The sequence below is a fragment of the Rhipicephalus sanguineus genome, chromosome 10, assembly GCF_013339695.2.
Source record: "Rhipicephalus sanguineus isolate Rsan-2018 chromosome 10, BIME_Rsan_1.4, whole genome shotgun sequence".
Taxonomy (NCBI): Eukaryota; Metazoa; Arthropoda; class Arachnida; order Ixodida; family Ixodidae; genus Rhipicephalus; species Rhipicephalus sanguineus.
The window spans coordinates 6860693-6886881 of NC_051185.1; the positions used below are offsets into that span (position 1 = coordinate 6860693).

At 50.5% G+C, this 26189-nt stretch overlaps 1 protein-coding gene across 3 annotated transcripts in view; it reads right to left on the reverse strand.

Annotated features, from left to right (window-relative positions):
- Window positions 1-6137: 6137 nt before the first annotated feature.
- LOC119406914 (potassium voltage-gated channel protein Shab) overlaps window positions 6138-26189 on the reverse strand; it is a 34546-nt gene continuing 14494 nt past the window's right edge. Inside the window, exons 2-7 of one of the 3 annotated variants that reach the window (XM_037673698.2) lie at window positions 17480-18076; window positions 16352-17215; window positions 15645-15863; window positions 14907-15258; window positions 13614-13898; window positions 6138-9900 (exon numbers count right to left, since the gene is read on the reverse strand). In XM_037673698.2, coding sequence (XP_037529626.1) covers window positions 13618-13898; window positions 14907-15258; window positions 15645-15863; window positions 16352-17215; window positions 17480-18028 — 2265 coding nt within the window. In that variant the 5' untranslated portion in view covers window positions 18029-18076 and the 3' untranslated portion in view covers window positions 6138-9900; window positions 13614-13617. Of the gene's footprint in view, window positions 9901-13613; window positions 13899-14906; window positions 15259-15526; window positions 15864-16351; window positions 18077-26189 lie in introns of those variants that run through there. The other 2 variants (XM_037673696.2, XM_037673699.2) reach the window with 2 other exon arrangements.

Genomic DNA, 26189 nt, shown 5'->3' on the forward strand with positions numbered 1-26189 from the left:
CTATGTCGCCACTAAGAAAGCATGCTGAATTACATGGTGTATATAAATAGCTCGCCGTTAGCAGGCTGAGAGACGATGCTGTCGTGGCCTAACGTCTAACGCGGCGGGCTGCAAAGCGAGAGGTCGCCCGTTCGATTCCGCGCGTAGGAAAGAATTTCTTAATTATTTTTCTTTGTGGCCTTTCTATATATATACATACTTATACATATACGGTGAATGACGGGGACGGACATTTTCCAGCCGAGACTGTCCATATAATTGCTGTCGCAATAAAAACTTACGCGGCACATTAAAGGAGCCGTGCAACACTTTTTCAAGTAATCTTCGAACGGCTGCATTAAAGGAGTTTGTTGCCTCACGAATCGACTGCCGCAAAAATTTTTGGAATCCGTCAAAAACGAGCGGAGTTACAGGAATTTGTAGCAAGCTGTAAGCGCTTCTCTCTCCTCTCGTCCTGACGAGCGCGCTGGAAGCCAAGCAGGGAGGGTGGCGCGGGGGAAAGAAGTTAGTCGCGCGCGCGTCATGACCTTGAGCACTTTTTTTTTTCTACGAGCACGCGGCTTACTTTCAGTGGGATCGCGGGCGAGCGCGCGGGCATGTCGCGCCATCCCGCGGCGGCCGCCGTAACTATGCAACTCACGATGTTCAAGTCAGCCAACGGCCGTGCACTTTTGATTTATGGCGCGGTCATTTTGGGTTATATGGCATCATTTGTAGAGAGATGAGCGAGCGATTTTTAGCTGACTTTGAGAATTAATTGTAAATTCGAGGCCGCGTGCCGCGCTATAACGTTTGGCTCGCATACTCTCGGGAGCCTAGGCTACCGATCCGCCGCGTTTTCTGACCATGCTCAAAAAGTCCCTTATGACTAGGGGAAGCGTCCCCCCCCCCCCTCACTCCTGTGCGCACGCCGGTGAGCAGCATGCCTCAGACCTGAAACCATGCCAGGTGAGGCAAACGTACTAAATTTATCTAACAAGCCCGTGGCTGTGAAACAGGAGCATCTACAAGCATTCATCATGTTCTACGCAAAAATCAACGGTGGTCCTACTGTGCCATTTGCACTGCTTTGCTACAATTCTACTTGTCTGCGCCCATCCAAGCACAATTTGCGGCGAAGTGCACAATTTTCACCTACTTGAATGGAGTGTTCCTGGTCAGAGTCTTCTTCGACCGGTGACGAATCCGACGGCAGCTTTTCCATGTCTTGTTGCAACCTCTGCCCTGCCGAACGTCTTCCTCTTTCCACAGATCGACCTAACCATAAAGCACCGCCGCATCGACGTGTGGTATCTGGCGGTTCGGTGTCTTGTATTTAGCCTCAGTTGTTCTCGAATAGGAACTCGCGATAAAACATGCACAAACGAGTAATATTTTGTTTTCGAGCCACTCGCGCCGGGCCACAGCACGCGCGCTGTAAACTGTGTCTTCACGCGCAAGAAATGTCGGACGTGCAGACGTCTGACATTTTATTTTTTTTTTTTCGCGAAAAGAAATAAGAGAGCAAAAAAAAAAAATTACAGCATATCCAGGAATGAACGATGAAGAGCTTGGGCGAAGGTCCTGAAGCAATCATGATTACACCGTGAAATGTTCAGCGGTTTCGCCCAGCAGTAATCAAAGCGATACGCCGCGTTGATTATTTTTCCTTTTTCATTTTTTTCTTCTTTTTTATACATTTTATTTTTTTAATTCTTTTTATTTTTAATTCTTTTAGCGCCATCTAGTATATCGTCACCCAACTGCAGTTTGCATGCATCTCTATGGGACAGCGCCATCTATTGAATGACGGTCGGTCGCCGCATGGAGCGACGACCGACCAGGTGATGCTATAAGGAGCTCCGCTCCTAAAATCTACAGCCTATCCATTCCGTGCAGATGGTCGTCCGGCGACGCTGTCTATGCGCGATGATCCCCCTTGCGGTGGTCCCTGCTGCCCTCATTAGTGGCGGCAACCCTTCGCTGCAGTTTTGCCTCGGCTTCGCAAGTTCACATTTCGGAGCCTCAGCTTCGCGAACTTTCAGTTCAGAGTAGTCGGCTCTCCACTGCCGCTTGGGCTCCGCTTTGCGAGTGAGATCACGTGATGTGAATCCGCCGAGATATTTGAAATGCGCGCTTACAGCTGATTGATCAAAGCGAGACCACATGACCTGCAGGCTCAGCTAATGGCACGTTTTCTGCGGACGCCGTCTAGTACTACTACTGGTACTACTACCATGGCACAGCCTAGCCCAAGACAGCTCCGGTGTAAATATATTGCATATTAACTGCGCTACGGAATGCCGGTCATAACGCTGAGAGTAAATGCCCTTGTATCCCGTGGCCGGCACGAAGCGGTGCCGCTCACGCGCATCGAAGCTCTCGCCGCGTGTTTTAATTACCAAACCCATAGGCGTACGCACAGGGCGGGCAGGAGGGGCGGCCGCCCCCCTGATCACCTAAGAGGGGGGGCGCAAAATCTGCCCCGTACATTGACCCTTCTAGTCACCTAAAAAAAGGGGGGGGGCAAATCTGCCCCATACATTGACTTAGTAGGGTGGGGGGGGGGGGAGGTGCTGTGATGAGCCTTTGCTGCCCCTGATGGGGAAACCTGCGCACGCCTATGACCAAACCTTTCTGTCTCCACTAACAGCGCGACACCGCACTCGTGTGTCCGTTATGAAACGCCGCTCAAGCTTCCGAGGGTATCAACGTATCGTCATCAATTGGCAAGGGGCGGTACAGGGGCAGACGTTCCCATTGGACTACCAAGGAACGGATGCGGCATGTAAATTTTTTCGTTTAATTCTACACTATAAGATAACCCAGTCAGCAAAAACTCGGCAATTAAGTTTTAAATTATTGTCTTGCCGGCAGTTTTTTTTTTATTTGGGAAAGTTATAGATCGTCACATTTTGTGTATGCCCATTTTTTTAACAGAAGAAATTGCACGTGATTTGAGATATCATCGATTTTTAAAGGGCCCCTAAACTACCCCAGAAGTCGAAATTTAGTTGTGGTGTTGCAGTTGTGCACGAATCTTCAACGAACACGCAGCCCCGAGAATTTTTCGAAATGGTGCCGTAATAGCGGAGTTACACGCGTTTGATGATTCAAAAGAGTCCCTCGCTCGTTTCGCTCTTTCGCTATGCTCGTCTCCGTAACCGAGTGTTCCTCCTCACCGTACGAGGAGGAACAGCGGCGAGCTCGTGTACCTGCGAACAAACAGGTTCTTTTTGTGGATGACGTGACCAGACGCGAATGTTGACGTCACGGCCAACGCTGCGGATTACCGAAAAGTCCAGAGAGGATCAGGGATTGTTTCTTGGAATTTGTGGAGCGCCCGCGGCTCGTAGCGCTGCTGCATTTGGCATTGTTGATCGTGACGGCATTCTGAGCTCGACGCGCGCGTTTACTTGAAATGTAAAAAAATAATATAAAAAATAAATATCGGAGGTGGTTTAGGGGCCCTTTAATGGCGATGGTATGGTATAAAAACTTTATCCAGGTCCTTCACGTCGAGATAGTTTCCTAGCCCGAAGCGGGCTGCTCCCACATCGGGACCGAAAGGCCTATAGCCTTTCAGCCGCATCGTTGTATGAGAGGGGATGGACTTGCAGTACGTAACCTACATGCCTGGCTGCCCTGATGCTACGTGGTCCGTAAGCCCTCGCGCAGCGTAGATATCGAAGCCATGTATCGCAGCCGGGCGCGCAGGAAACGCGGCCGCTCTCTTACGTCAGACCGGAACTTCCCATGACGACGAGGAAGTGATGAAGTTTGAGTCAAATCGTATCGAAGCAGCAGAATTCTGTATATATACAATATAAGCTCACCTGACCAAGTGGGCACGCCGTAATGACGTCTTGTCATAATGTCTCGTAATATGGATGTCGAAATAGTCGTCACACCCTGACACGCCGTGCTTTCGCATCCAGTGAAGTAATGAGAGTTAGGCGACACTTTTTTTTTTCACGTGCCAATCGAAGCGTTAACTGGGCTGCGTTGCGCGTTATCGGAATTTGACGGAGTTTTGCGCATCAGGTGATATAACCGACAAAGTGTAGGATTATACATTCGCGATAGCTTTGGAGTTGTCGGATGCAGGCAGCTATTGGACCGCATACCACGTACCAATGACGACAGGTCGCCCACACAGCGGTTAGCCGGCGTAAGCGTTCGCAGGGTTCTCCATCAGGGAGGGCCAAGTCTCACTGGTCCCCCCTCCCCGTTTGTTGAGTCCGAAAAAAATAAAATAAGCGCCACCATGGATGGAAATGTAAATATGAAGTGATGGCGTCAACGGCCTGCCACAAGCCCCACCTTTCCGGGGGTAAAGATATAGGAATGCTTTGAATTGACCGCCAAGAGTGCTCTGTCGCCGTTATTGTGAAAAATCATGCGTATAGCATAACCCTGCGCATTAAAAAAATGGCGTGAAAGGTCCGACTGAGTAAAGGTATGGGGCAGAATTGCCCCCCCCCCACACCCCTCCACACACACACACACACCTGTCTCCCTCGTGCGAACGCCTATGTTAGCTGGTACTGACGTCATCTTAGCCGCCATGTTGGAAGACCAGTTATGTCGGAAAGTTGCATTTGTTGTGGCAAGGTGCGGTTCTGCTGTAAGTTCTCGCACACAAGCCAGCAGCGTTCCGTGGCATTGAATATGATACACTGACATCATCCTATAGCCACCATTATAAAGTACCATTACGGACGCTGCGACTGTCTGACGTCATGTGCAAAGAGCGTTACTATGTTGCGCAGCGTAGAATAGAGTACACGATTATGGGCTTTACGCGCAAACAAAATTACCATAACTTACTCTGTCGGATTATCCTTTTCTGAATGACACATTCAGATTCACGCTACTTTTTTCTTCTTGTTAGTCATGCCCGTTAGACTTGGTTGCATTTTGTTTTGCGTTTTGAACCCAGTGGAAACTGCACAACGAAAGGACACATTAGACCGACACTGTCACAGAACGTAGTGGTACGTTTGAATGACTTCCCTTTTTAATTCGACCCGTTGGCTAATTCGCCACTTCTATCGGTTTCATCAAGGTCGAACAAACGAAAGCCGGCTGTATCACGTGTTGAAACCACTGAAATACACATCCTCCGAAGCTGTGAAGACATCGTGATGTCGGTGGTCGGTCGCGTACGTCCTGCAGGCAAGCGTTCCAAAGAAGCGTTGCAAGAACAAATATCTGTGAAGGTTAGTATGTGACCAGCCTCTTGGCTCATGCGAGACCGTATTCCCCTCCCTGTGTTTAATCAGCAAAGCTCAAGGGCACGGGTTCGATTCGTGGCCATGGTGGCCGCATTTCAATGGGGGCGAAACAATAAAATGCCTCTGTACGTAGATTTAAAGGGACACTGAAGAGAAAAACGATTTTTCTCGTATTAGTAAATTACTTTCGCTACTCTTGTCGCTACCCTTATGTAATACCCCCCTTGAGGGAAAGACGCTTGGTAAACGAGAAAACGCGCAAAAAGAAAATGCGCGTGGCGATGCCATCCTGAAATTCCCGCACGTACCAATCAGACAGTGACGTCATGGATTTTGACGGCGTTTACTAGGGCCTACTTATTTTTTAATTGGTAAATATGAAGTACAGCGTCCTTTGAAGGGGCCAGAGGCTTAACCCACCAAGTTTTAGAAAATTTCGTTGAGCCAATGCCGATAAAATACGAAAAATGCACTTTGAAATTCGTGACGTCACGTGCGAGGATTTCAGCGCGAAATTTAAAAATTAAAGTTTGACCTTAATTTTCTCCTCTATTACTAAGCTTGTGATTGTGAAATTAACGTCATTAGAGTTTTCAGACTACAATTTATCAATCCAATATGATTCACTGTTTCACTTTCGTGTCCCTTTAAAGAGCCCTGGGTGGTGAAAATTAATCTAAGATCCCACTAAGGCGTGCCTCATAATCACATCGTGGTTTAGGCACGTAAAACACGAACAATTATTATGAGTAATGTGTTTAACCGGCCAACATTGTATGTACGGGCGCACACAGAAGTAGCGACCTTATTCGCGCAATCAATAAAACGCCGCGACGAAAGGCGACAGGGCACAATCGAAGCGGGTGCTGTTGGAACCGTCGTTCCTTTTTGTCGATGCACACAATCACGTAAGCACAAACATAAAAGAATAGAATCACTTTTATTCTTCAGTTTCTTGGAATGGGAGTCAATGTATTGCGATGGGATCGTCTCGAAAAAGGAATCTTCTTCGGAGCCAACTGTGCTGTTGCTTCCCGAGAGAAAAAGTAACAATAGAAATGAGAGGGTCTCCGAAGTGGGTCTCCTCAGCCGGCTCCACGCAGTGTCCTCATAGTAACGATCGCGAAATAAATGCTGGCCGTGTGGATGAGTACGACGCAAGCAGCAGGCGTCCCCTTTTCCCAGCAGCGGCACGTTTTGTTGTATGGATTCAGACGAGCGGGCGCGCCAGTTGGCACGCAGCCAAGTCAAGTCTGCCGCCGCTGCCGGCCGAGCTGTCCGTTGCATGGCGCCACTCTCAAAAACGCTGGGAAAAAAAAAAGCCCAGCTAGGGCAGGGCACCGAGCGCCTGACGAAAGAACCTTCTCGACCGGATAAACAAATGGGGGCCGGTCATATACGCTCGCCAAGAAACGCTTCCAGCACACCGCCATCCATCCATCCATCCCCCGTCAAGAAAGGAACGGTGAAAATGAGTTTACAATGGCGCTGTGAGGATATTGGTGACTGACACACGCGTCTGCTGCTCGCTGCCGAAGGCGGCGCAGTTGGTGGTGGCGATATTATTGTTACAGCGCGGGAATAAAGGCTAGGAGAGATAGAGAGATGCCTTGAGCTGAGAAAGACGCGTTTGCACGCGGAGATCTGTGGACATCGTGCAGTCGAAGCGCGGGCATGCGGTGTACGCTACACATATTGAAGACGCGTGTGCAACAGGCATTTCTACTACACGATACTTTTTTTTTTTCCTGTTTAATCGCGAGCCACTGGCGAGCGAAAAAATAACGTGTTTCTACGTATATGGTGCGTCGGCACAGTTGGGAGAGCCCAGGTTTCACGCAGTTCGTGTAGATCAATCTGATCACGGCGAAGATGCTCGTAGTACATATGCCTCATTTGGCACACAAAAAACGAAACATTTTTCTTTGATTAAAGATGCGAAGCTAGCGGTAACGCCCTCTTGGCGGCTGCCTAGCTAACGCTGTCTCACACTTCCTGAAAGGAATGATTTACAACCACAGAGTTTCTTGGATATTACTCTATGCTCTCGTGTATTCCTCCGCGTGACGTCAGGATTTGTACGGTGCCTTAACACCAGAGATCACCGTTGGAGTAGAACGTGACGACCGTTCAATAAGCGCAATCGTCTAGTCGCTGGGTGCAAGAACCTTTCCAGCTGCGATAGCCTTGTGCATTATACTAATTGCAGATAATTTGCGTACATTTGGAATGCGAAGCTGTATGACCTGTTTCTACTGCGCCTGCGCGCGCTACGTAACTGCTATCGGATCCCGTGATTGATGGTTCCAAACGCGGTTTCTCCTAATGCAGACGTGGAGCTTCGTACGCCTGGCTACCTAAGCGACCGAGTTCAACTTCACGCAAATGTTGACAGCACTATAGCTTTTTCAGGCACATAGTCACTTACAAAGCGGCCACAATAACAAGCGTGATCGAGAACGGTATGATCCCGCGCCTCCCTGAAGGCTGTCGCAATGGCAACAAAAATAAGAGTGCAACTATAAAATAAAGTGCACACATTTACGCCAAAACGTAATATACGTCCTAAGCGGCACCGGACAAGGTGTCACATTCTTGATCACCTGCCAGGGAACACCATTGAATTACGGGTTACGCTAAGGGCAACGCAAAAATTGGTTAACGTCGCGGGATCCACTAATCTTCTTGAGGGACGAATTTAATGTTTTACTAACGGCATTTTATTTTATATGCTTATTTCAAAGCATCGTCAACCCGGCCGAAGACACGCGCTCCTCATTAATGGAATGAAATTGATGCAACGCCCATGCAAGACTCCCTTAGTCTGCGAGTACTGTACGTCACATCGACAAAATTCAAGATGCCGCGGCTGCAACGCAAAATTAACCGGGACACACATAGTTAACAGCCCGCCACTGAAGCTGTGCAGAAGGACGGAAGGAACTTTGCTCTTCGAGTGTCACGTGGCAGGAAACATAGCGGCGGAAAATGCTGCGTAGACAAAGTGGCTGTGTTGTACACAAAAAAGAGCACGACTCGCGTGCCGTAAGCTTTCGACCTCGACACCAGATAATAAGCAGGCGGCGGTAAAGCATCCGCACACTGCTTGTGTTAACATTCTCAAAGCCGCGCTTACAAAAGCAAGGAGTGTTTCCTACGTCGAAGCCAGCCAGATGCCGGCGTACGCTTAGTCTGAGAATAATTGTTGACCCTGTGCGCAAATCTTGTTCCCGTCAGTCTAGCATTCATTCCCTAAATTGCGCCGTCCCTAGAAATTGAATTTTATAGCACCTTCCACAGCAGGACCCCGACGGATAGAATGCGCCGTAATAGGTATGCTGAGGATAGTCAATCGCGCACCGCAACAGAGTCGAAAGTACACGGAGGTAGGTCACGTGACTTCGCGAGTACGCTCTTCATGCACCAATTACTCTTTTTTTTTTAACTTGCAAAGCTACGAGTGGAGAATCAACGGCCTCGATCATTACACGTGAGTTCGGCCTGCATGCGTTTCACAGCGTTTCTCTCCGGTCCTCGTCTCGGGCGCGGCGCGATTTCGTGTCGGCGTAGCTGCCATCGCTGTCACAACGATCAACGGATTTTCAATGCATAGACGTTGCGGGTAGCTCACAACCGGTAGCTGTTTTTTTCTACGCTTGCATACAACACTCGCGAACACATACTCAGAAAGTTGCATCGCACTGGAAAACGGGCTTGTGACAAACACGCGGTAACTAGACTGTAACCATATGAAAGGCGCAGCCCTCAAATTCGCTAGCGCCACCAAAACTGTACCGACGAATAAAAAACAGCTGCAGCAGACAGTAACCCAGCGTAACGAAACCTTTAACAATATCCATAGTCGCCCGATCGGACAGTCCATAGGGCTGCAGAGTTTACTACGGCATTGCACCGAAAAATGATTAACGGAAGCGCACACTATGTGCAACTGTATTCGCAAACGTGATCGTATAGCAAGATGGGCATCTTCGGTCCGCTTGTACCGTGTCCGTGGCTAGGCAGCGACCAAGACACGGTCTGAGACACGCAAAACAACTCGGGCAGCACTGGCACGTGGCATATTAGGCTTAATTAAGATTGCCATTTGTGGTATCGCTAACGGTGCAATTGAGCTACGTCAAATAGAAAAAACAAAACAAGAAAAAAAGCACAACACGTCATTGCTGCCAGCAGCAATATTTGACGCGCTTCACTGGCGGCCGCTAATGCGAAACAAGTCGTGTCCGTCCCTCTCCGAGCGTTCTTCGTGGCACACACAGAGAAATGGTTGCAGCGCGCTGAGTGACACGAAGGCGTGAGTGAGCAGCGTCGTTATTCGCACCAAGAATGCGAGAGCAGTCTAGATATAAAAAGAAAACAATGGCGACGAGGAAATGGCTTCTGTCCGATGAGGTATGTACATGAGCGAGAGATGAAGTCACACACATATCGTCGGTGGCTGCTGCCGCTGCGGCGGCGGGTGTCGATGACGATGGGGGTCTCCTCCGGGCATCCCGGGCGCTCGCGCGGCGCCACCTGGGGCCTCGGTGGGGAGACCCGGAGGAGAGAGGAGACAGGCACTCCCCACCGAGGCCCCAAATGTCAGGGCGCCCGCGACGGCGCCCGGGAAGCGCCGTGAGATGCTGCTGTCCCCTTTACGGAACCTTCCACGCACTGGGCCACCCTGCAAGGCACAAAACAAGGAATAAGAACGGTGGAAAGTCTCTGCTGGTGCTCTAGCGGGTGATCACGTGCTGGACAACCGCTACGGAAGCCTCGTGTTTGGCTAAAGGGGTCCTGCAACATTTTTTGAGCATGGTCAGAAAACGCTGCCGATCGGTAGTTGAGGCTCACGAGAACATGTGAGCCAAACATTATAGCCTGAAATTTACAATTATTTCTCAAAGTCAGCTAGAAATCGCTCGCTCTTCTCTCGACAAATGATGCCATAAACCCGAATGAACGCGCCATAAACCCAAAGTCCGCGGCCATTGGCTGATTTGAGCTTCGTGAGCTTCATGGTTACCGCGGCCGCCACGGGACGCCGCGACGTTCCAGCGCTGCACACTGTAGTGATTGAATTACGCACAGTATAGAATAAACCGCGCGTTCAAAGAAAGAAAATAAAACAAAGTGGCCAAGGTCATGACGCTCGCTGACAAACGGACGTAGTTTCCTGCCCCCTTGTCGTCCCTCCTTGCGTAGCTTTCAGCGCGCTCGCAAGTACGAATGGAGAAAGAAAGCGCTTAAATCGTGCGACAAATCATTGTAACTCCACTCGTACTTGACGGATTCTAAAATTTTTGCGGCAGTTGATTAGTGAGACAACTTCTTTAATAAACTCATTCGATGATAATTTGGAAAAGTGTTGCAGGGGCCCTTTAAAGGGGTCCTGAACAACACCACCTGGGTGTTGTCCTGAACCACCCCTCGGGCTTTATGGAAAGTCACATTCTACGAACAACAAACACTGCTCTGAACAGCTCGACCAAATTTATGTTGTCTTGCGCGGCACGTAGAGTGTACAAGCGAAGTACGAAGTTGCCATTTTGTTCAAGCGCACTTTTGACATGCACAGGCCCGTCCTCACACCATCTTCGAGGCTGCCGGCGCCTGCTATATGTCGTCATAGAGCAGATTGCTGCTATTGGCCGATAGCTGACATAAACCAAGAGCGGGAATATACTGGCTTCGACGAGATCACCATTTTATTGTGCAGCCAGCTCGGCGAAAAGCTGCGCTTTAGCTAGGCTTGCTTATCTCCGGAAGCATCGAATCTTACAACAAGATGGCGTCCTTTGACGTAACGTGAATGCTTCCTACACCGCAGATGCCACGAAGCTCATATGGAATAAATCTAATATAAGGTTAAGAGTACAAGTGATAAAATTGTGGAATGTCTAAGCGGAAAAGATTGTGAGCAGCGCAATGCGACAATACGACAGCGAGAGTCTCTATTTGCACCTCAACACATTCCCCAACAGCTCGTGGTCACGTGGGCTGGGCAGAAACGACACGCATGACGTCTGTGGTAGAGCGGCTCGTCGCTGTAGACTCTGGTTCTGGCAGCAGTGATGCTGGCAAAATAGTGAGGACCGCGAAGCGGCACGGCGCAGATTACTGGTCCCCCAGTGACAAACCACTGACAAAATAGCGATACTTATGCAACGCCTGCCAGAACTATTCAAGCTGTACGGCGGCGGTATGACGACGTCATTCGTGAAGCTTCTGGTCAGGTCACGTGACACCGAACTGTTAAGTTGCAAATAGGCTCTGATTCGACACAACAGGCGGGCATACCACGTGTGGAATAAACTTTGGTGTGTGCGAGAGCGCGCTCTCTCTCTCTCTCTCTCTCTCTCACACACACACACACACACACACACACACACACACACACACACACACACACACACACACACACACACACACGCACGCACACACACACACACACACGCACGCACGCACGCACGCACACACACACACACGCGCGCGCGCGCGCGCGCGCACACACACCACACACACACACACGCGCGCGCACACGCACACGCACACACACACACACACACACACACACACACACACACACACACACACACACACACACACACACACACACACACACACACACACACACACACACCGAGAAATGCCCATGTAAACAAGCAAGTGAGCCAAGGGCGGTGCTCAAGCGCTTGGCACTGGGAAAGGCGAAGAGACGTATGCTTGGCCTGCGAGATACTTGTCAGAATACTTGCAGACGAAATGTAGGCAGTAGAGAAACCTCCCGACGCCACGGGAATCGATGAGCGTTATGCCACACACTGCAAAATGTTGCATAATGTAAAAAAAGAAGAAAGCTATGTGCGGGCCATGGTCCCCTGATAAACAAAACACAGTTGTACAGGCGGGTCCACTGTTAAAGGGAACACTTGCGTGCAGGGCACGTTTGGATTTCGCTCTCTTGCAAAAACATAGTGGCTTAGATTTGCATAAGACTACTGGTGGTTGACAGTTTTGCCTCTTCTTGACAGACTAGTGCAGTGTCAGTGCATGAACAATGTTTCCCTGTCCACTTGCTGTTATAGGGCTAGCAAAATGAAAGGTGCTCATTGGAGTGTTCCCTTTAACAGTGGACCGTACTGTACATTGCCTGGGGCTTTTTGCTGCTGATGTCGCGGAATCGATTACTATTCTTGGTGGCTGAACTCTCAAGGGGGCGGAATGCAAACGCACTTGTATTACAGGCAAGGGTCTTATGCGTAGCTCAACTGCCATTTCTCTAAAGTTAGCTTCGCCGCATACAGTACTGATGTGCGGCGAAGCTTACAAAGCGTGTTGCGGTGAAGCATATTAGGAGCGTCAAGGGGGCACAGTAACAGGGCAAATATATGTTCCTAAATTATACATGCTTTGAAACACTCTCTCCAGCGACAATACGAACATTGAGACACCTAGTGCGTGAACTGGCAGGCCCTCAGAGCCATTTATAAGATGGTTGTGAGCACGCTGTCTCCTCGGTTATAGTCTTCCCATTTTAACGCGTGAGGCACTTGCCGACCTGCACAATGAAATCAATCACACCTATCGAGGACAGTGCCAGGAGCTCATCACCCCCTAAAGAACAAGGGGGGGGGGTGCCAAGTCATTTTTTAACGTGCGGGGTTACGCATGTTTTTTTACGATAATGACGACCAAAGACCTCTGATGTCGCATTAAAAGATCGGTTTTCTTCCCACCTTTACCCCCTAAAGCTGCGGACCAATGTCGGACAATTGTGAAAAGCACGACATCGCTTCATTTTAAGTTTTCTATCCATTGCGAAGTTTGTTTGCTTTTGGACTCAACCAACCGGGAGGGGGGGGGGGGGGCTGCGATGAAGCTTGCACCCCCCCCCCCCCCCCCGTCCTATTGAAAGACGCTGCGCACGCTTATTACCATGGATGATTTTGGCCGTGCAGTAGGTGATCTACAGGATATCCTTTCTCGAAATTCGCACGACGGCCGACCGATGCCTTTTTAATACCAGCAAAACCGCAACTAAGGCATAAGTCGCCACATCGGGGTCGGAAACATATCTGAAGGTCTCCCAGCACACTCAATGGACGTCTCGGTATTCGTACCACGACTGGAGACGGTGCGTGCTCACGTGTAAAATAAAGCAACGCATACAAGGCCCCTGTTACCGTGTCCCATTTCCTATCTTAATATGTTTCACCACAACACAATGTGTAAGCTTCACCGTACAAAAACGTGGGCTGACGCAAAGCAAAATTGAAAAAAAAAAAAAAAACCGAGAGTTAAGCTGCGGAAACCCTTGCCAAGACCTTTGTCCGTGACACCGAAAAACCTCGTGTGTTGTCTGCGAGCCGATGCAGTGTTGGCCTGTAGCCCCACCTGGCTACGAGGGCGGCTCCCTTGCGGGGCTGCCGTCCTCTTGCGCGGTGAGCAGGGGCGTCCTCTCAGCACGCACGGGCGAACACATCACGTCCACTGTATGCACGCACAGTGCGCCCAGGCTGGGCGTGGTCGCGGTGCCCGTCGACGCCGTGGCCCGCTCCTCGGGCTTCTTCAGGATGGACTTGGCTGCTCCGCGGCTCGCCGTTACGGTCTGCTCTGGCCGCATGCCGGGATCTCCAGCGCCGCCGTACCTGCCCGACTGGCCGCCGAACAGCGTCAGCACTGCGCACGAAAATTACAGGAGCTGGCTTGCTGCCCGGCCTTTTAATGGAAACAACACCGGTACGCACAAGGAGGACACCTATTTAGCAAAAAAAACAAAAAAAACGTACGCATTCTTCTAAGACGATTCAAAGGCGAAAGCCATCCGGCGTAGCTATCTTACGGCGCACTTTACATTGATGTCCAACGTTCTCTAATTAACCGTCACAAATTAGCTGTCACTAATGCAACTTTCACTAATTAATCAGTGCTACCCTAATTTGATTTTGCGATAATCATATTTCCTATTAACTTTAAGCTTTGTCAACACCGGCACAGGGTGCGCGGAGCGAGCGCCGAAACGCGGAGAACGGCCCGCCACCAAGCGAGCGCCGCGCGAGGCGCACGTTACACGCCACCTGGTGCTGACGTGACCAACGTTACTAGAACAAACTTTGTTCTAGTAACGTTGGACGTGACTATAGTGTACTAGAATAATTCTAGTACACTATAGACGTGACCACAGAGCCGGCGCAACAAAGCGAGAGCACCGGGCGCGCGCGACGTGAGCGCTACTGGGCGAGAGGGAGGCGCAGCGCACACTACGGAGTGACGTCAGTCCTTCATTCACCCTCTACTGAAATGATGCACTAGTGAATAGTAATGAGTCTGGAGACATGCGTTCGTTTATGCGTGGTACTTCCAACCGGCAGCAGATTATAGGGTTACACATAAGTGCGTCTGTTGGTGTTTAAAGCGCTGAACGTGGTATATATCGACGAAAGAAATTAATAGTTAAACAACGACGTCGTTTAGCCCCTAAAGCTTTACACATACAACGTGACGACCTCGCGTCGCGGTCTTCTCAACCTATATTACTTCGCTCGAAGGAGAAATGATGCATGACGCGATGACCGGTGGAGGCACGTGTGTGTCCGGCTTTTCGCGCGCACATACTGCGGTGCATCAAAGTGCTCTGGTGACGACGAACGTTTAGAGCGTACACGCATAGAATTTGGAATAGAATACCTTTGGAGAAAGGCGACGCCTTGTGCGTGGCCGAGGGCGCGAAAACGTGCGGCTCGGGCCGCGGCAGCTCGATGGTGTCAGGTCGAAGCGCCCGAGTGGCGTCCACGGGGTCAAAGCGGGCCTTGGTGCGCACGCCTTGCAGGAACCGTGGTCGGACCAGCTGCACTGGCTGCGACTGCGGCTGCTGTTGGCCGGCCATCGGTTCTTGGCTCAGGTCCGCCTGCGAGGCGAACGGCTGCGTGGCGCAGGACAGGTACGTGTCCGAGCTCTCCACGCTGCCGACGTCCCAGCGGTTGATAGTCTTGAGCTCTATGTTGGCCCGGAAGTCGCCTTCGAGGAACTCCTTGAGCTCCTGCGAGTCATCAAAGTCACGCTCTCGCCGGCGCCCTCAGGCCGTAGCGGCACGAAGCCGGCCGGAGGAGAGAGAAGCACAGCGGATAGAAAAAGAGGGCCGAGGGGACGAGGAGGCCGAACCGGCCAGCAGCGAGGGACGAGCGCCGGAGGCTGCTGGCGGCGGTTCGGCGACAGACAGACAAGCAGAGCGGCGGGCAGAGTTAGTGCGGCTGGCCAAGTGGTTTGAGTGGTGCGTGCTTTTTTTGCGTGTGCGTTTTGTACGCTACCTGGCCCGGTCTCCAAGCGGTAGAGATCCTAGCGCGGGGCACTACGCGCTCGAGCCACCTGCAAGGCAAGCCCGCAGCCCCCGGCGCTCGTCCCCGACGCCCCCGAGCCGAGACTCACGGGCGAGGCCGCCAGCGTCTGGCCCGCCGCCTGCTGGCGGCTGCCGCTGAGAGAGTTGAGCGGCTCCGGCAGCAGCAAGGGGTCGGCGGCGCCCCGGGCTCCTCCTCCTCCAGGTGGACCCGAGCAGCCGCCGCTGGCCGCCAGCGTGTGCTCGTAGTTGCGGAAGCAGCCGGCGTTCAGGCGGGCTGCGGACTCTTCGCCGAGGCTGATGGCGTCACCCTGCGCGGGGGTTCGACGAGTGCGGAGAAGCGCGCCCGATTCATTCGCCTCGTCGACGCCGTTCCGTTGTCGGTGTCATGGAGGCTGACCGCGTGGCTGGACGCTGCTCATACTTGGAGAGAATCTTTTCAGAGCACTGTCCAAGGCGTTTGTCGATTTGCGAGCATGCCTGCGCGGTTTCTAACAACGCCCTTCAACATTCGTTCTTGTGTTCTTTAGTGATAAGTATGGAAGGACACGCGACGCGAATCGGCATAATAAATACATAATACGAGTTATTGCGCGGCCACTGTTTCATGCACGAACGCAATGCAGTAGTATAACTCGATGCAATTTTGTAAGCTTTTGGACAGTGCTGGTCAATACGGCAGCCTCTCGGTTACTTTTCTACGCAATGCTGAGTAAGTTAAAACGCGCCCCTGAATAGTCGTCACCACACATACGAAATTCCACAGCCAAAAAAAAAGAAAAGGCCACGACGGGCGTACCTGGGAAGCGCCGTGGGCCGTGTCCACAAGGACGTCGACCAAGTCCATGCTCTTGGCGAAGGCGTCGCGCAGGTTGACGTGGTGGAAGGAGACGATGCTGCCTTCGCGCCTGGCACGCTCCAGCGCCTCCTTGCGCTTGAGAGCTTTCTCCCGACGCATCTGGTTCTTGTAGAACTCGGCGAAGTTGTTCACGATGATGGGGATGGGCAGCGCAATGACGAGCACGCCGCAGATACAGCAGACGCTACCGACAATCTTGCCCAGAGGCGTGGTCGGACAGATATCTCCGTAGCCGACAGTAGTCATGGTGATACTTGCCCACCAGAAAGTCTCCGGGATGCTGGTGAACTTGGTGTCGGCCACCTCCTTTTCAGCGAAGTAGGCTAGACTGGAGAAGATCATGATGCCGATAGCCAGGAACAGCATGAGCAACCCGAGCTCCTTGTAGCTGTTGCGTAGCGTGAAGCCCAGGCTCTGCAACCCGGTCGAGTGGCGGGCCAACTTGAGGATTCGCAGGATGCGCATGATGCGAAAGATTTGCACCACACGACGCACATCCTGGAACTGGTCCTGCTTCTTGCTGCTCGTCTCGGTGAGGAAGAGCGAGATGAAGTATGGCAGGATGGCCAGCAGGTCGATGACGTTGAGCACACCCTTGAAGAACTTCCACTTGTTAGGCGACGACAGGAACCGCAGCAGGTACTCGAGCGTGAACCAGGTGATGCAGACGGCCTCGACCAGCGCCAGCTTTGGGTTGTCCACCACCTCGCCCTTGAGGTCACGCTCTTGCAGCTCGGGCAGCGTGTTGAGCGTCAGCGCGATCGTCGACAGGATGATGAAGAGGATCGACAGCACTGCCACCACCTGGGGGAACACACTCGCGTTTTCGCCGCCTCTTGGTTTCTCTGCCCCCGCCCTGGCCACAGCAGCGCCAGTGGCGCCTGCTGCATCGGCGACGCGCGGCCTCTCGCGCTGCCCATCCCCAGAGCATAAAGAGAGCGAGACAGACAGACAGAGAGAGCACCTGCTGCGCGCGGACCGAAAGAAAAGAGAGGAAAAAAAGCAAACAAAGATAGCGGAACAGCAAACAAAGCGACAACACATAAACACACACTTGCGCACTCTCACCCGGGCAGCCAGAGACGAGGTGGGCTTTTCGAGCAGGTCCCACAGGAACTTCTGCAGCTGGGCTCGCCGTCCTTCGCCGAAGTACTCTTCGTCCCGTTGCCTCAGAGACTCGGCTTCCTTGCGCATCTCCTCGTGGACGTGCTCCTTGCGCTGGTGGTAACGGTGCTGGCAGCAGGACTCCAGGTAGAGCTCGTCGATGCCCCAGTACTCGAGGTCGTCACTAAACGCCATCACGCACATCTCCTCCACCAAGTGCAGCTTCCCGGTGCGGAAAAAGTTGAGCACGGCGCCAAAAGAGCGCGGGTGCCGGTCGAAGAAGTACTCATTGTCGGCGAGCGAGTAGTCGTCGCAGAGCTCGGCCAGCGCCTCGTGCGTGTTGCACTCGCGAAGACGGCCGAGGCGCGTGTGCGGCAGCCGCTCAAGGGTACGCCACAGCACCTCGTGGCGCACGCCTCCCACGTTGATGACCACGCGCCGGTTGAGGGCCTTGCTGCGCATGATCATGAACGGCTCCGGCGGCAGCGACGACAACGACCGGGCACGCTGCATCGCGCGGCTCAGCAGGCGCCGCCGCCGCACGCCCGGCCGATCATCCGCCTGAGCGAGAGAGGCGTCCAGGTTAACATATACTGCGGACACGCCACCATCATCGTCATTTATTATTCATTTATTTACAAACACCTTACAGGCCTTACTGAAGCATTGTGCAAGGGGGGGGGGGGGGAATTAGATACAAAAGTATGAACAATGTAGGATAACATGAAGAACAACGTCGATTACAGCAAAATGTGTGTAAGTACAAAGCTAGTGATATCTGACGTTAGATTATAAGACATAAAGAATCAGCAAGTTTCAAAATACAAAAAGGAAAATGCACAGTGCATTCGACATATGTAATGCAAGCGCAGTGCACAAATTGCGCAGTTTACGGGTACCACCTAAATAACGGCGCACATTACAAACAAACCTTAAAGCAACAGCATCAAGTTGCTGATCAAATTTCTCATCATCATAGGCGTGCGCACAAGGGGGGAAGAGGGGGCGGCCGCCATCTGAGAGGGGGGAGGCGCAAAATCCGACCCGTACATTGACCTTTCTAGTCACCTAAGAGGGGAGGGGGCTCAAAAATCTTCCCCATACATTGACTTAGTAGGGTGGGGGGGGCGCTGCGATGAACCTTTGCCCTCCCCCCCCTAATGGGGAACCCTGCGCACGCCTATGCTCATCATCATCGTTGGCCTGTCTTAGTCCACTGCAGGACGAAGGCCTCGGCAAATGATCTTGAGTTCTCCCTATCCTGAGCGAGCTGATTCGATTTTATATCCGCGAACGACTTAATTTCATCGCTCCATTGAACCCTCTGCCTTCCCCGAGTGCGTGTCCCATCCCTTGGTAACCGTTCTGTTGCTCTTACTGTCCACAGGTTGTCAGTCCTACGCATCACGTGGCCAGCCCAAGTCCGTTTCCTTCGCTTGATGTCAACTTGAATATGTGCGACCCCTGCTTGTTCCCTGACCCATTCTGCCATCCTCCGATGTCTTAATGTTACTCCTATCATTTCGCGTTCCAATGCACGTTGTGTGGTGGCCCTCAACTTTTATTGCCATGGCAATTATGTGGACACTATCGGCGTTTTTTGCCGTAGGCGTCGCCGTCGTGTCCCATATATACATATATATATATATATATATATATATATATATATATATATATATATATATATATCCACAAAGAAAAATAATGCAGAAGAAATATTTTACGAAGCGCGCGACCAGGGAATCGAACCTACGACCTCTCGCTCCGCAGCGCGCCGCGCTGAACGACTCGGCCACGGAGCATACATCCTTCAGCTTTCTAACGGCGAGCTATTTATATACGCCATTTACCGCACGCAGAGCTCGGAGGCGCTTCAGCGTGTTCTCTTGATCACCAGCGAGATGGCGCGAAGGGTTAAAGGTCGTCAGCCCGTCGCCCAGCTCGTTCTTCGCCGGAGTTGCGATGTGCGCGCGCCTCCTACCTGTACTACTTATACTTTGCCTATACAGGGCGTATTCGCCCGTGCGCGCGCTTATCTCGTGATGGGGGCGGTTTGTACATACATCTTGTGCTTTCACCGCAAAGTTTGCATTGAAGTTACACAGCGCTGGTCAACTTCGCTCGCTGCAGCGGCCGCGTTTGAGAAAAGAGTGAGCTGCTAGCTATAGAAGAGCCAAAGTAGGGGCTAGTTGGTTGTGCATAGTCGACACTTATAGCTCGCTGCTCAAACACAAAGTAACAATTGGGGCAGTTGTCAGTTCGCGCTCGTCCTGTGTATACTTGTGCGTTCTCTTCGTGCGTCTTTCATCGTGTTTGAGCAGCGCGCTGGAAGTGTCGAGCAGTGACAGCTGTTAGTTCGCGCTCGTTTAGTGTGTATTCTATCCATGCGTCCTTTGTGCTTGAGCAGCGTGCAGCAAGTTTCAAGCTGCTTGCCGGTCTTCGTGTGACACTCCAATTTGTTGCTGTCGCATTCATTACTTCGCCCTTGCAGCGAAACTGTGACGTTTTTTTTTCTCTAGTTGCTTTGTTATCCTCCATGTTTCAGCCCCATATGTTAGAACTGGCAGTATGCAGTGATTGTATACTTTTCGCTTTAAGGACAGGGCAGATTTTGAACACCCTCTAGCATTTTTTAAGGACAGACAGAGTGTTTGAACACCCTCTCTAGCATTTCGCCTCCATCGCAATGCGGCCACAGCGGCCGAGGGATCGAACCCGCGTCTTTCGGGTCAGCAGCCGAGCACCGTAACCAATGAGCCACCGGGGCGTTCTGGTGGGGGAAGTGGCAGTCTCCTTATTGCATGGTTCGAACATCTCATGATATTTTCAGTTTCTCCGGCAGCGATAAAAAAAGAAAAGTCGCGTTAAGTCTAAAACTGTTCGCACAACAAAGTATTCGGACATACTCTTACGCGTGCGCACGGGGAGGGGGGTGGCAAGGCGAAGAGGCCGCCCGCCCTAATCATCTAAGGGGGGCGTAAACTCTTCCCCATACCACTACTCAGTCCGAGCTGTCCCGTCATTGTTTAAAGTGCAGAGTTATGGCCATGCAAATTTCTTGCTATAGCGGGGGGGGGGGGGGGGAGTTGTTTTGAGACACGCTTGCACCCCCCCCCCTAAATGGAGAATCCAACGCACCCATATGAACAAATTGGTTAAAACATAACTCGTTTGTACTGCTTTATCAGAGTAAAAACTTTCTCACATTATTGGCCCACGGAATGTTCGTTTCATGGTTCCCGACAAGGAAAGCGCTAGCCGGCCAACAGCCTTCTGTCTCAAATAACTTCCGACGGGAGTTCACCTTGAGGCCCTAATGCGATGGAAGTCGCTCCACTAATGTGCTCCAGACACGACACTCTCTCGCCGAGTTCCAGCGCTTCGTGGTGACGGCCTTGGTTATGGGCGAAGGATATGCTGGATCGAAACGCAACGCGACCGAACGAACCCTTCTTTTCTCCACATAGGTGGCTCCACCTGCCCGCTTGTGCAGGCTGCCCCGGAAGGCAAGGAAGGGTCGAGTGTCGCGGGCGTCTGGCGCTAGACGCCACTGCGCGCTAGCACAGCGGTGTTACGGAGCGACAATCAATATCACTTATGTCCTTACACGAACCGGAAAACGGCGCTGCTACGGTAGATGTACGGCCCGGCCGAGACGAAGGGTTATGTTTAATGACCCGCTCGTAGCTCGTACCGTGTGTGCGTCCTACATTCTTTACCGACAGGAATTCGCGTGCACAAAGACGACCGTAAACCCTCTAATCTCGCTAAGAGGCCTACAAGAGACCACAACGAACGACTGAGGGAAAACGAATATAGAGTAGCTCCAAAAAAGGATGTTCACCATGATATGAAATGTATGTGGGGACGGGGACCTTTTTCACGCACATACGCCTTTAGTCCTCGCCTGCTTCTTGACAAGGCGACAAAGACATTGATTGATTGATTGATTGATTGATTGATTGATTGATTGATTGATTGATTGATTGATTGATTGATTGATTGATTGATTGATTGATTTATTGATTGATTGATTGTGAAGGTACAATCTGACGTGTGAGGCGGCCCGCGGTAGCGGCGAAGTATATTGGACAGCGGTCAAAATGGGCAGTCGGGATGCAAAGGCGAAGGCGCAAAGGCGCCTTAGTCAAGCTTTCGAAAGTTCTGTTTAGCGTGAACGACTAGGCCGTAAGAGAAAAGTAAAGAGTTGCAGCCTTGAAGAAGACGCTTGTCGAAACGTTGGCTCCAGCGAAACCCCGTGTTCCAGAATCTTTCAATCAATGAAGAATGTTACAAGACAATATATTCACGGGACGGCAGGGGTCACGGACACTTGTCACGTTAAGGCCACGTCAGGGGAGATGTAATAATGAGATTACACAGCGACAAATGGTACGACAGAGAATCAGCGGAAATTGAACGCGCAGGATGTATTGGTGAGCTATACTAATGCGACACCGAGTCAATATCCGAAAGATAGGACGGTTATGCAGTGAGAAAAATATTCGCTAAAAAACGTCTAACAAACAGATTACGCAGGCCGTCTCAGCTGACAATACCTTCCTGACCCCGCCATATTATCCGCGTAACTTTGCATCACTGAAGCGCATCGGAAAAAGCAGGAAGGCTGAAAATCACATGTTCAAGACTTCAATGGTGTTTTGTATTGGTTAAAGCATGATGCATTGGTGTGCAATGTTGTTGATCGAGCAAATCCTAAATATTTAGTGCGGGTCAATAAAATATATATTGACTTCTAATCTAAAAGCAAAATGCATTTATCAAACTGCACAAGCATCCACTATACTGGTAGTGCTCTTTCTTTGTTTTCTCCAGTATGGAAATCCGCACGACGCCCCTCCCTATGAGCAGTGTGCTCCGTTGTTAGAGGCGCCACCGAAAGCCACATAGCGGTAGACTTCACAACTGCGAACGGTAGAAGGGGCGCGGCCGACGCATCAAGGACGGCAGACGCACGGGGCCGCCATTCCGCGTTCGTTCAATAAAACAAAGTTATGTCTGCGGTGTCCACGTAGGAAACGCACTCCACGAAGGCATCCGCGATGCCCCTGTTATTTGAGATGGCGCTGACGGCAAAAACCTCAGACATGAGTGGCGGCTGTTTATGCGATTCGTCGTTTCAGACGCATTTTCAGTTGCCAAGCAGTGACTCGTTGGCATTATTAACGAGCTTACTGTACCCGTGCGACACACCCGGAATAGGGACAGCAACTGGACACTCATCTGTGACACGTACAGTGCACGAAATAGCCCAACTGTAGCAGAAAAGCTGGACTTTTCGAGCCGTTGGTAACGTACATGCTTGCTGCAGCTTTTGCGACGTTACGATGTGACCGAGTCTTCAAACAGAAGTAGAGAAGACGCACAAACACGTGAAACCATGGAACAGCCAACCGGAACAAGAAAATGCCCTACGTAGAAAAGTGTTTTAAAATCATTAATGCCAGCAATATTACGTAGTGTAACAATTCACTTTGAGGCATATTTAGCATCACACTCAAAGACGGAAATGAACTGTTCAAGTCTACAATGTATCAGTTGGTTCTTGACGACCCCTACAGATCAATGCTTCTTCCTCGAGAGAACAGACAGGGGTATCCGATATGCTTGTTGCCATTAAACGAAAAAAAAAGTGGGCCGGGACGGGTCACATATTAGGAGTTAAGGACAGATAGCCGATGGTCAGTGATAGCCGCGGAATGTATGGGAAACGAAGCCAAGGGCTGAAGGCAGTTAGCTGGGGGTGAGTAGTTGACATGCATAACATGTAACGAGCTAGCGCAGGACACGGCAAATTGGAAGCCTTCGCCGTGCAGTTGACATACTTGATGATGACACACAGCCAAGTTTCACGACAGAGTGTCCTTTAAAAATTACTCGAGGGAGGGACAACGTCGCTGTCGGCATTATATGACCCTCGGAGAAGCCAAAGACAGAATTGCTGTCGCCGAGCAGGTATGCTTCTTAGAGAACAAAGCAGCACAGTTTTCGACATGGTCAAAGAAAGATTGCAGACGCATCAGAGCTCATGTGTATGTATTTTCTCTGCCAATTTATCCATTTAAAAAGTTGCGCAATATTTCCAGCCCAACCCATTGACGTGTAAGTTCTCATAAAAATACCATGGCATGCTACTCCGAATGATTTTAGTTTCTCTTGTACACGTGCCTTGCTTTTATGGTTAAAACCGCTTTCGTGCTTAAACGCACAGGACAACCGATGTTTTTTCAAATGTCGCTGAGGAGCCCGCTAATTTACGTGGTCCCATAGGTTATTGAATTAGACACGGATACTGACGACTTCCTCGCAAAACGCGAACGTGCTTACACGATTACAAGCAACTGCGAATTGCTTAAACATGACAAGTTGTTCTTGAGGAGATTTTTGGAAAGCGTGCATGCATATGACCGGTAATATCCGTTTCAAGCCCAGAAGTTTGCGTAAAGCACAGGCTGAGAAATGTCCGTGCCACTGGTCGGCGCCAAAATGACAAGTGCCCCACAGTCTAAGGGGCAACGAATACATGCATTACGCCGTTAATGAAATTTACGGCGCAGTAGCTGACCGCAGTTCAAAGGGAAATTTTGCAACATATATGACAAGAAAACTTGCGCAAGCATTGTTGCTGCACAAATGGGGGGCCCACAGTTGTTGAGAAGAGAGTAGAATCCTCATTCGTCTTGTTTTCCTTTTTTTTCTTTTCTTTTTGCTGACACCCGCTTAGCATCGAAAGCTATGGGTCTGAGCTCTCTGAATCGAATGCAGAGAATGACATCGCAGTTTTTTTGTTCGAAGAGGTACTTCACTGCTGCACTCCGCGGTCGTGGGTGGAGCCATCGGTCCAGCGCTCCACGAGCCTCAGCTGCCTGAAGCCGAAGATCAAGCTGGACAGATAAAGCTTTCCACTGTTTGTTCGGGTGTAGCATTCGTGGTATTCATTTTGTTAAGTGGCATGTCCATGTGGCGTGGTAGGCCTGGCGGGTCAACTGTGCTGTGGAGATTAGATAGATAGATAGATAGATAGATAGATAGATAGATAGATAGATAGATAGATAGATAGATAGATAGATAGATAGATAGATAGATAGATAGATAGATAGACAGACAGACAGACAGACAGACAGACAGACAGACAGACAGACAGATAGATAGATAGATAGATAGATAGATAGATAGATAGATAGATAGATAGATAGATAGATAGATAGATAGATAGATAGATAGATAGATAGATAGATAGATAGATAGATAGATAGATAGATAGATAGATAGATAGACAGACAGACAGACAGACAGACAGATAGATAGATAGATAGATAGATAGATAGATAGATAGATAGATAGATAGATAGATAGATAGATAGATAGATAGATAGATAGACAGACAGACAGACAGACAGACAGACAGACAGACAGACAGACAGACAGACAGACAGATAGATAGATAGATAGATAGATAGATAGATAGATAGATAGATAGATAGATAGATAGATAGATAGATAGATAGATAGATAGATAGATAGATAGATAGATAGATAGAATAGGTTGCCCATAGCTCTGCCCTGGAGCCTTGAAGTGTATCCTCAGGCAATACGGCTGGGCTAACAGTCGAGCGAAGTCGGTATGCACGATTCGCAGTCCTCGTACGCCCGATGAACTTCTCGTGAAGAAGCATGGCAAACGCGCTTCGCCGTCAAGGAGCAAACAGAGACGCGTGTCCGAAGGGTTGGACGCGCGTTTGCCTAGCACTCGTCCCGGCCACAACTTGGCTGACTCGTGCACGGTTCGATGAAATGAAGTGACAGCAGCACGTCGCCTCGACTGGCCAGAAAGCTTTCGTCAAGAGGAACAGACCGGAGGCGAGGCATAACGAGCCACGAAGGCGCACGGTAAATTGACAATCCTCGCGAATATGCACCCAGCCGTGTCTGCCGGACTCTCCTCCGTACAAGCCTCACACCCACGCTGACACATTGGACGTGGACCGTTTTTATGTGAATGACTGAGTGTTTAAATTGAATTCGAGGCGAAAAATATATTGTGATGTACAGTATCGTGCACGTAGGAGCAGAGTTTTCAATCTGCCCAACGGGGTGGGTTCGAACCCTCCAAAAAAAATAAAGATATAAACCTTCAGAAAAGAATATGGACTTTCGGACCATGCCTTTTTGTAAGAAAGCTGATCTCGTCGCCGGAAGCCAGTCCCAAAATGCGGTTGGAGGAACGACAGGAAGCCAGTGCCTTCTCAAGGAAGGTATGTAATGTAGCTACGTCCATACCAGAAGCGTGTGACGCAAATAGTGTGCTTGGACGATCGGCCATACTTGCAATGTGCGTTACCAAAATTGAGACTTTCCGCCTTGCCGGGAATATACGGGCTCACTCGCGAATATGTTTAAAGAAAGAAAGAAAGAAAGAAAGAAAGAAAGAAAGAAAGAAAGAAAGAAAGAAAGAAAGAAAGAAAGAAAGAAAGAAAGAAAGAAAGAAAGAAAGAAAGAAAGAAAGAAAGAAGACAGCGTTTGCGGGACGCTACACTGGTCCTAGCGGGATGAACATGTCCGCTGGCATAGGATCAGCACCGCAACCGTTGACTCCTGTCCGGTGCAGAGTTAAGCGATCGATGTTATCGCGGTCCGAGAGACACGGTATTCA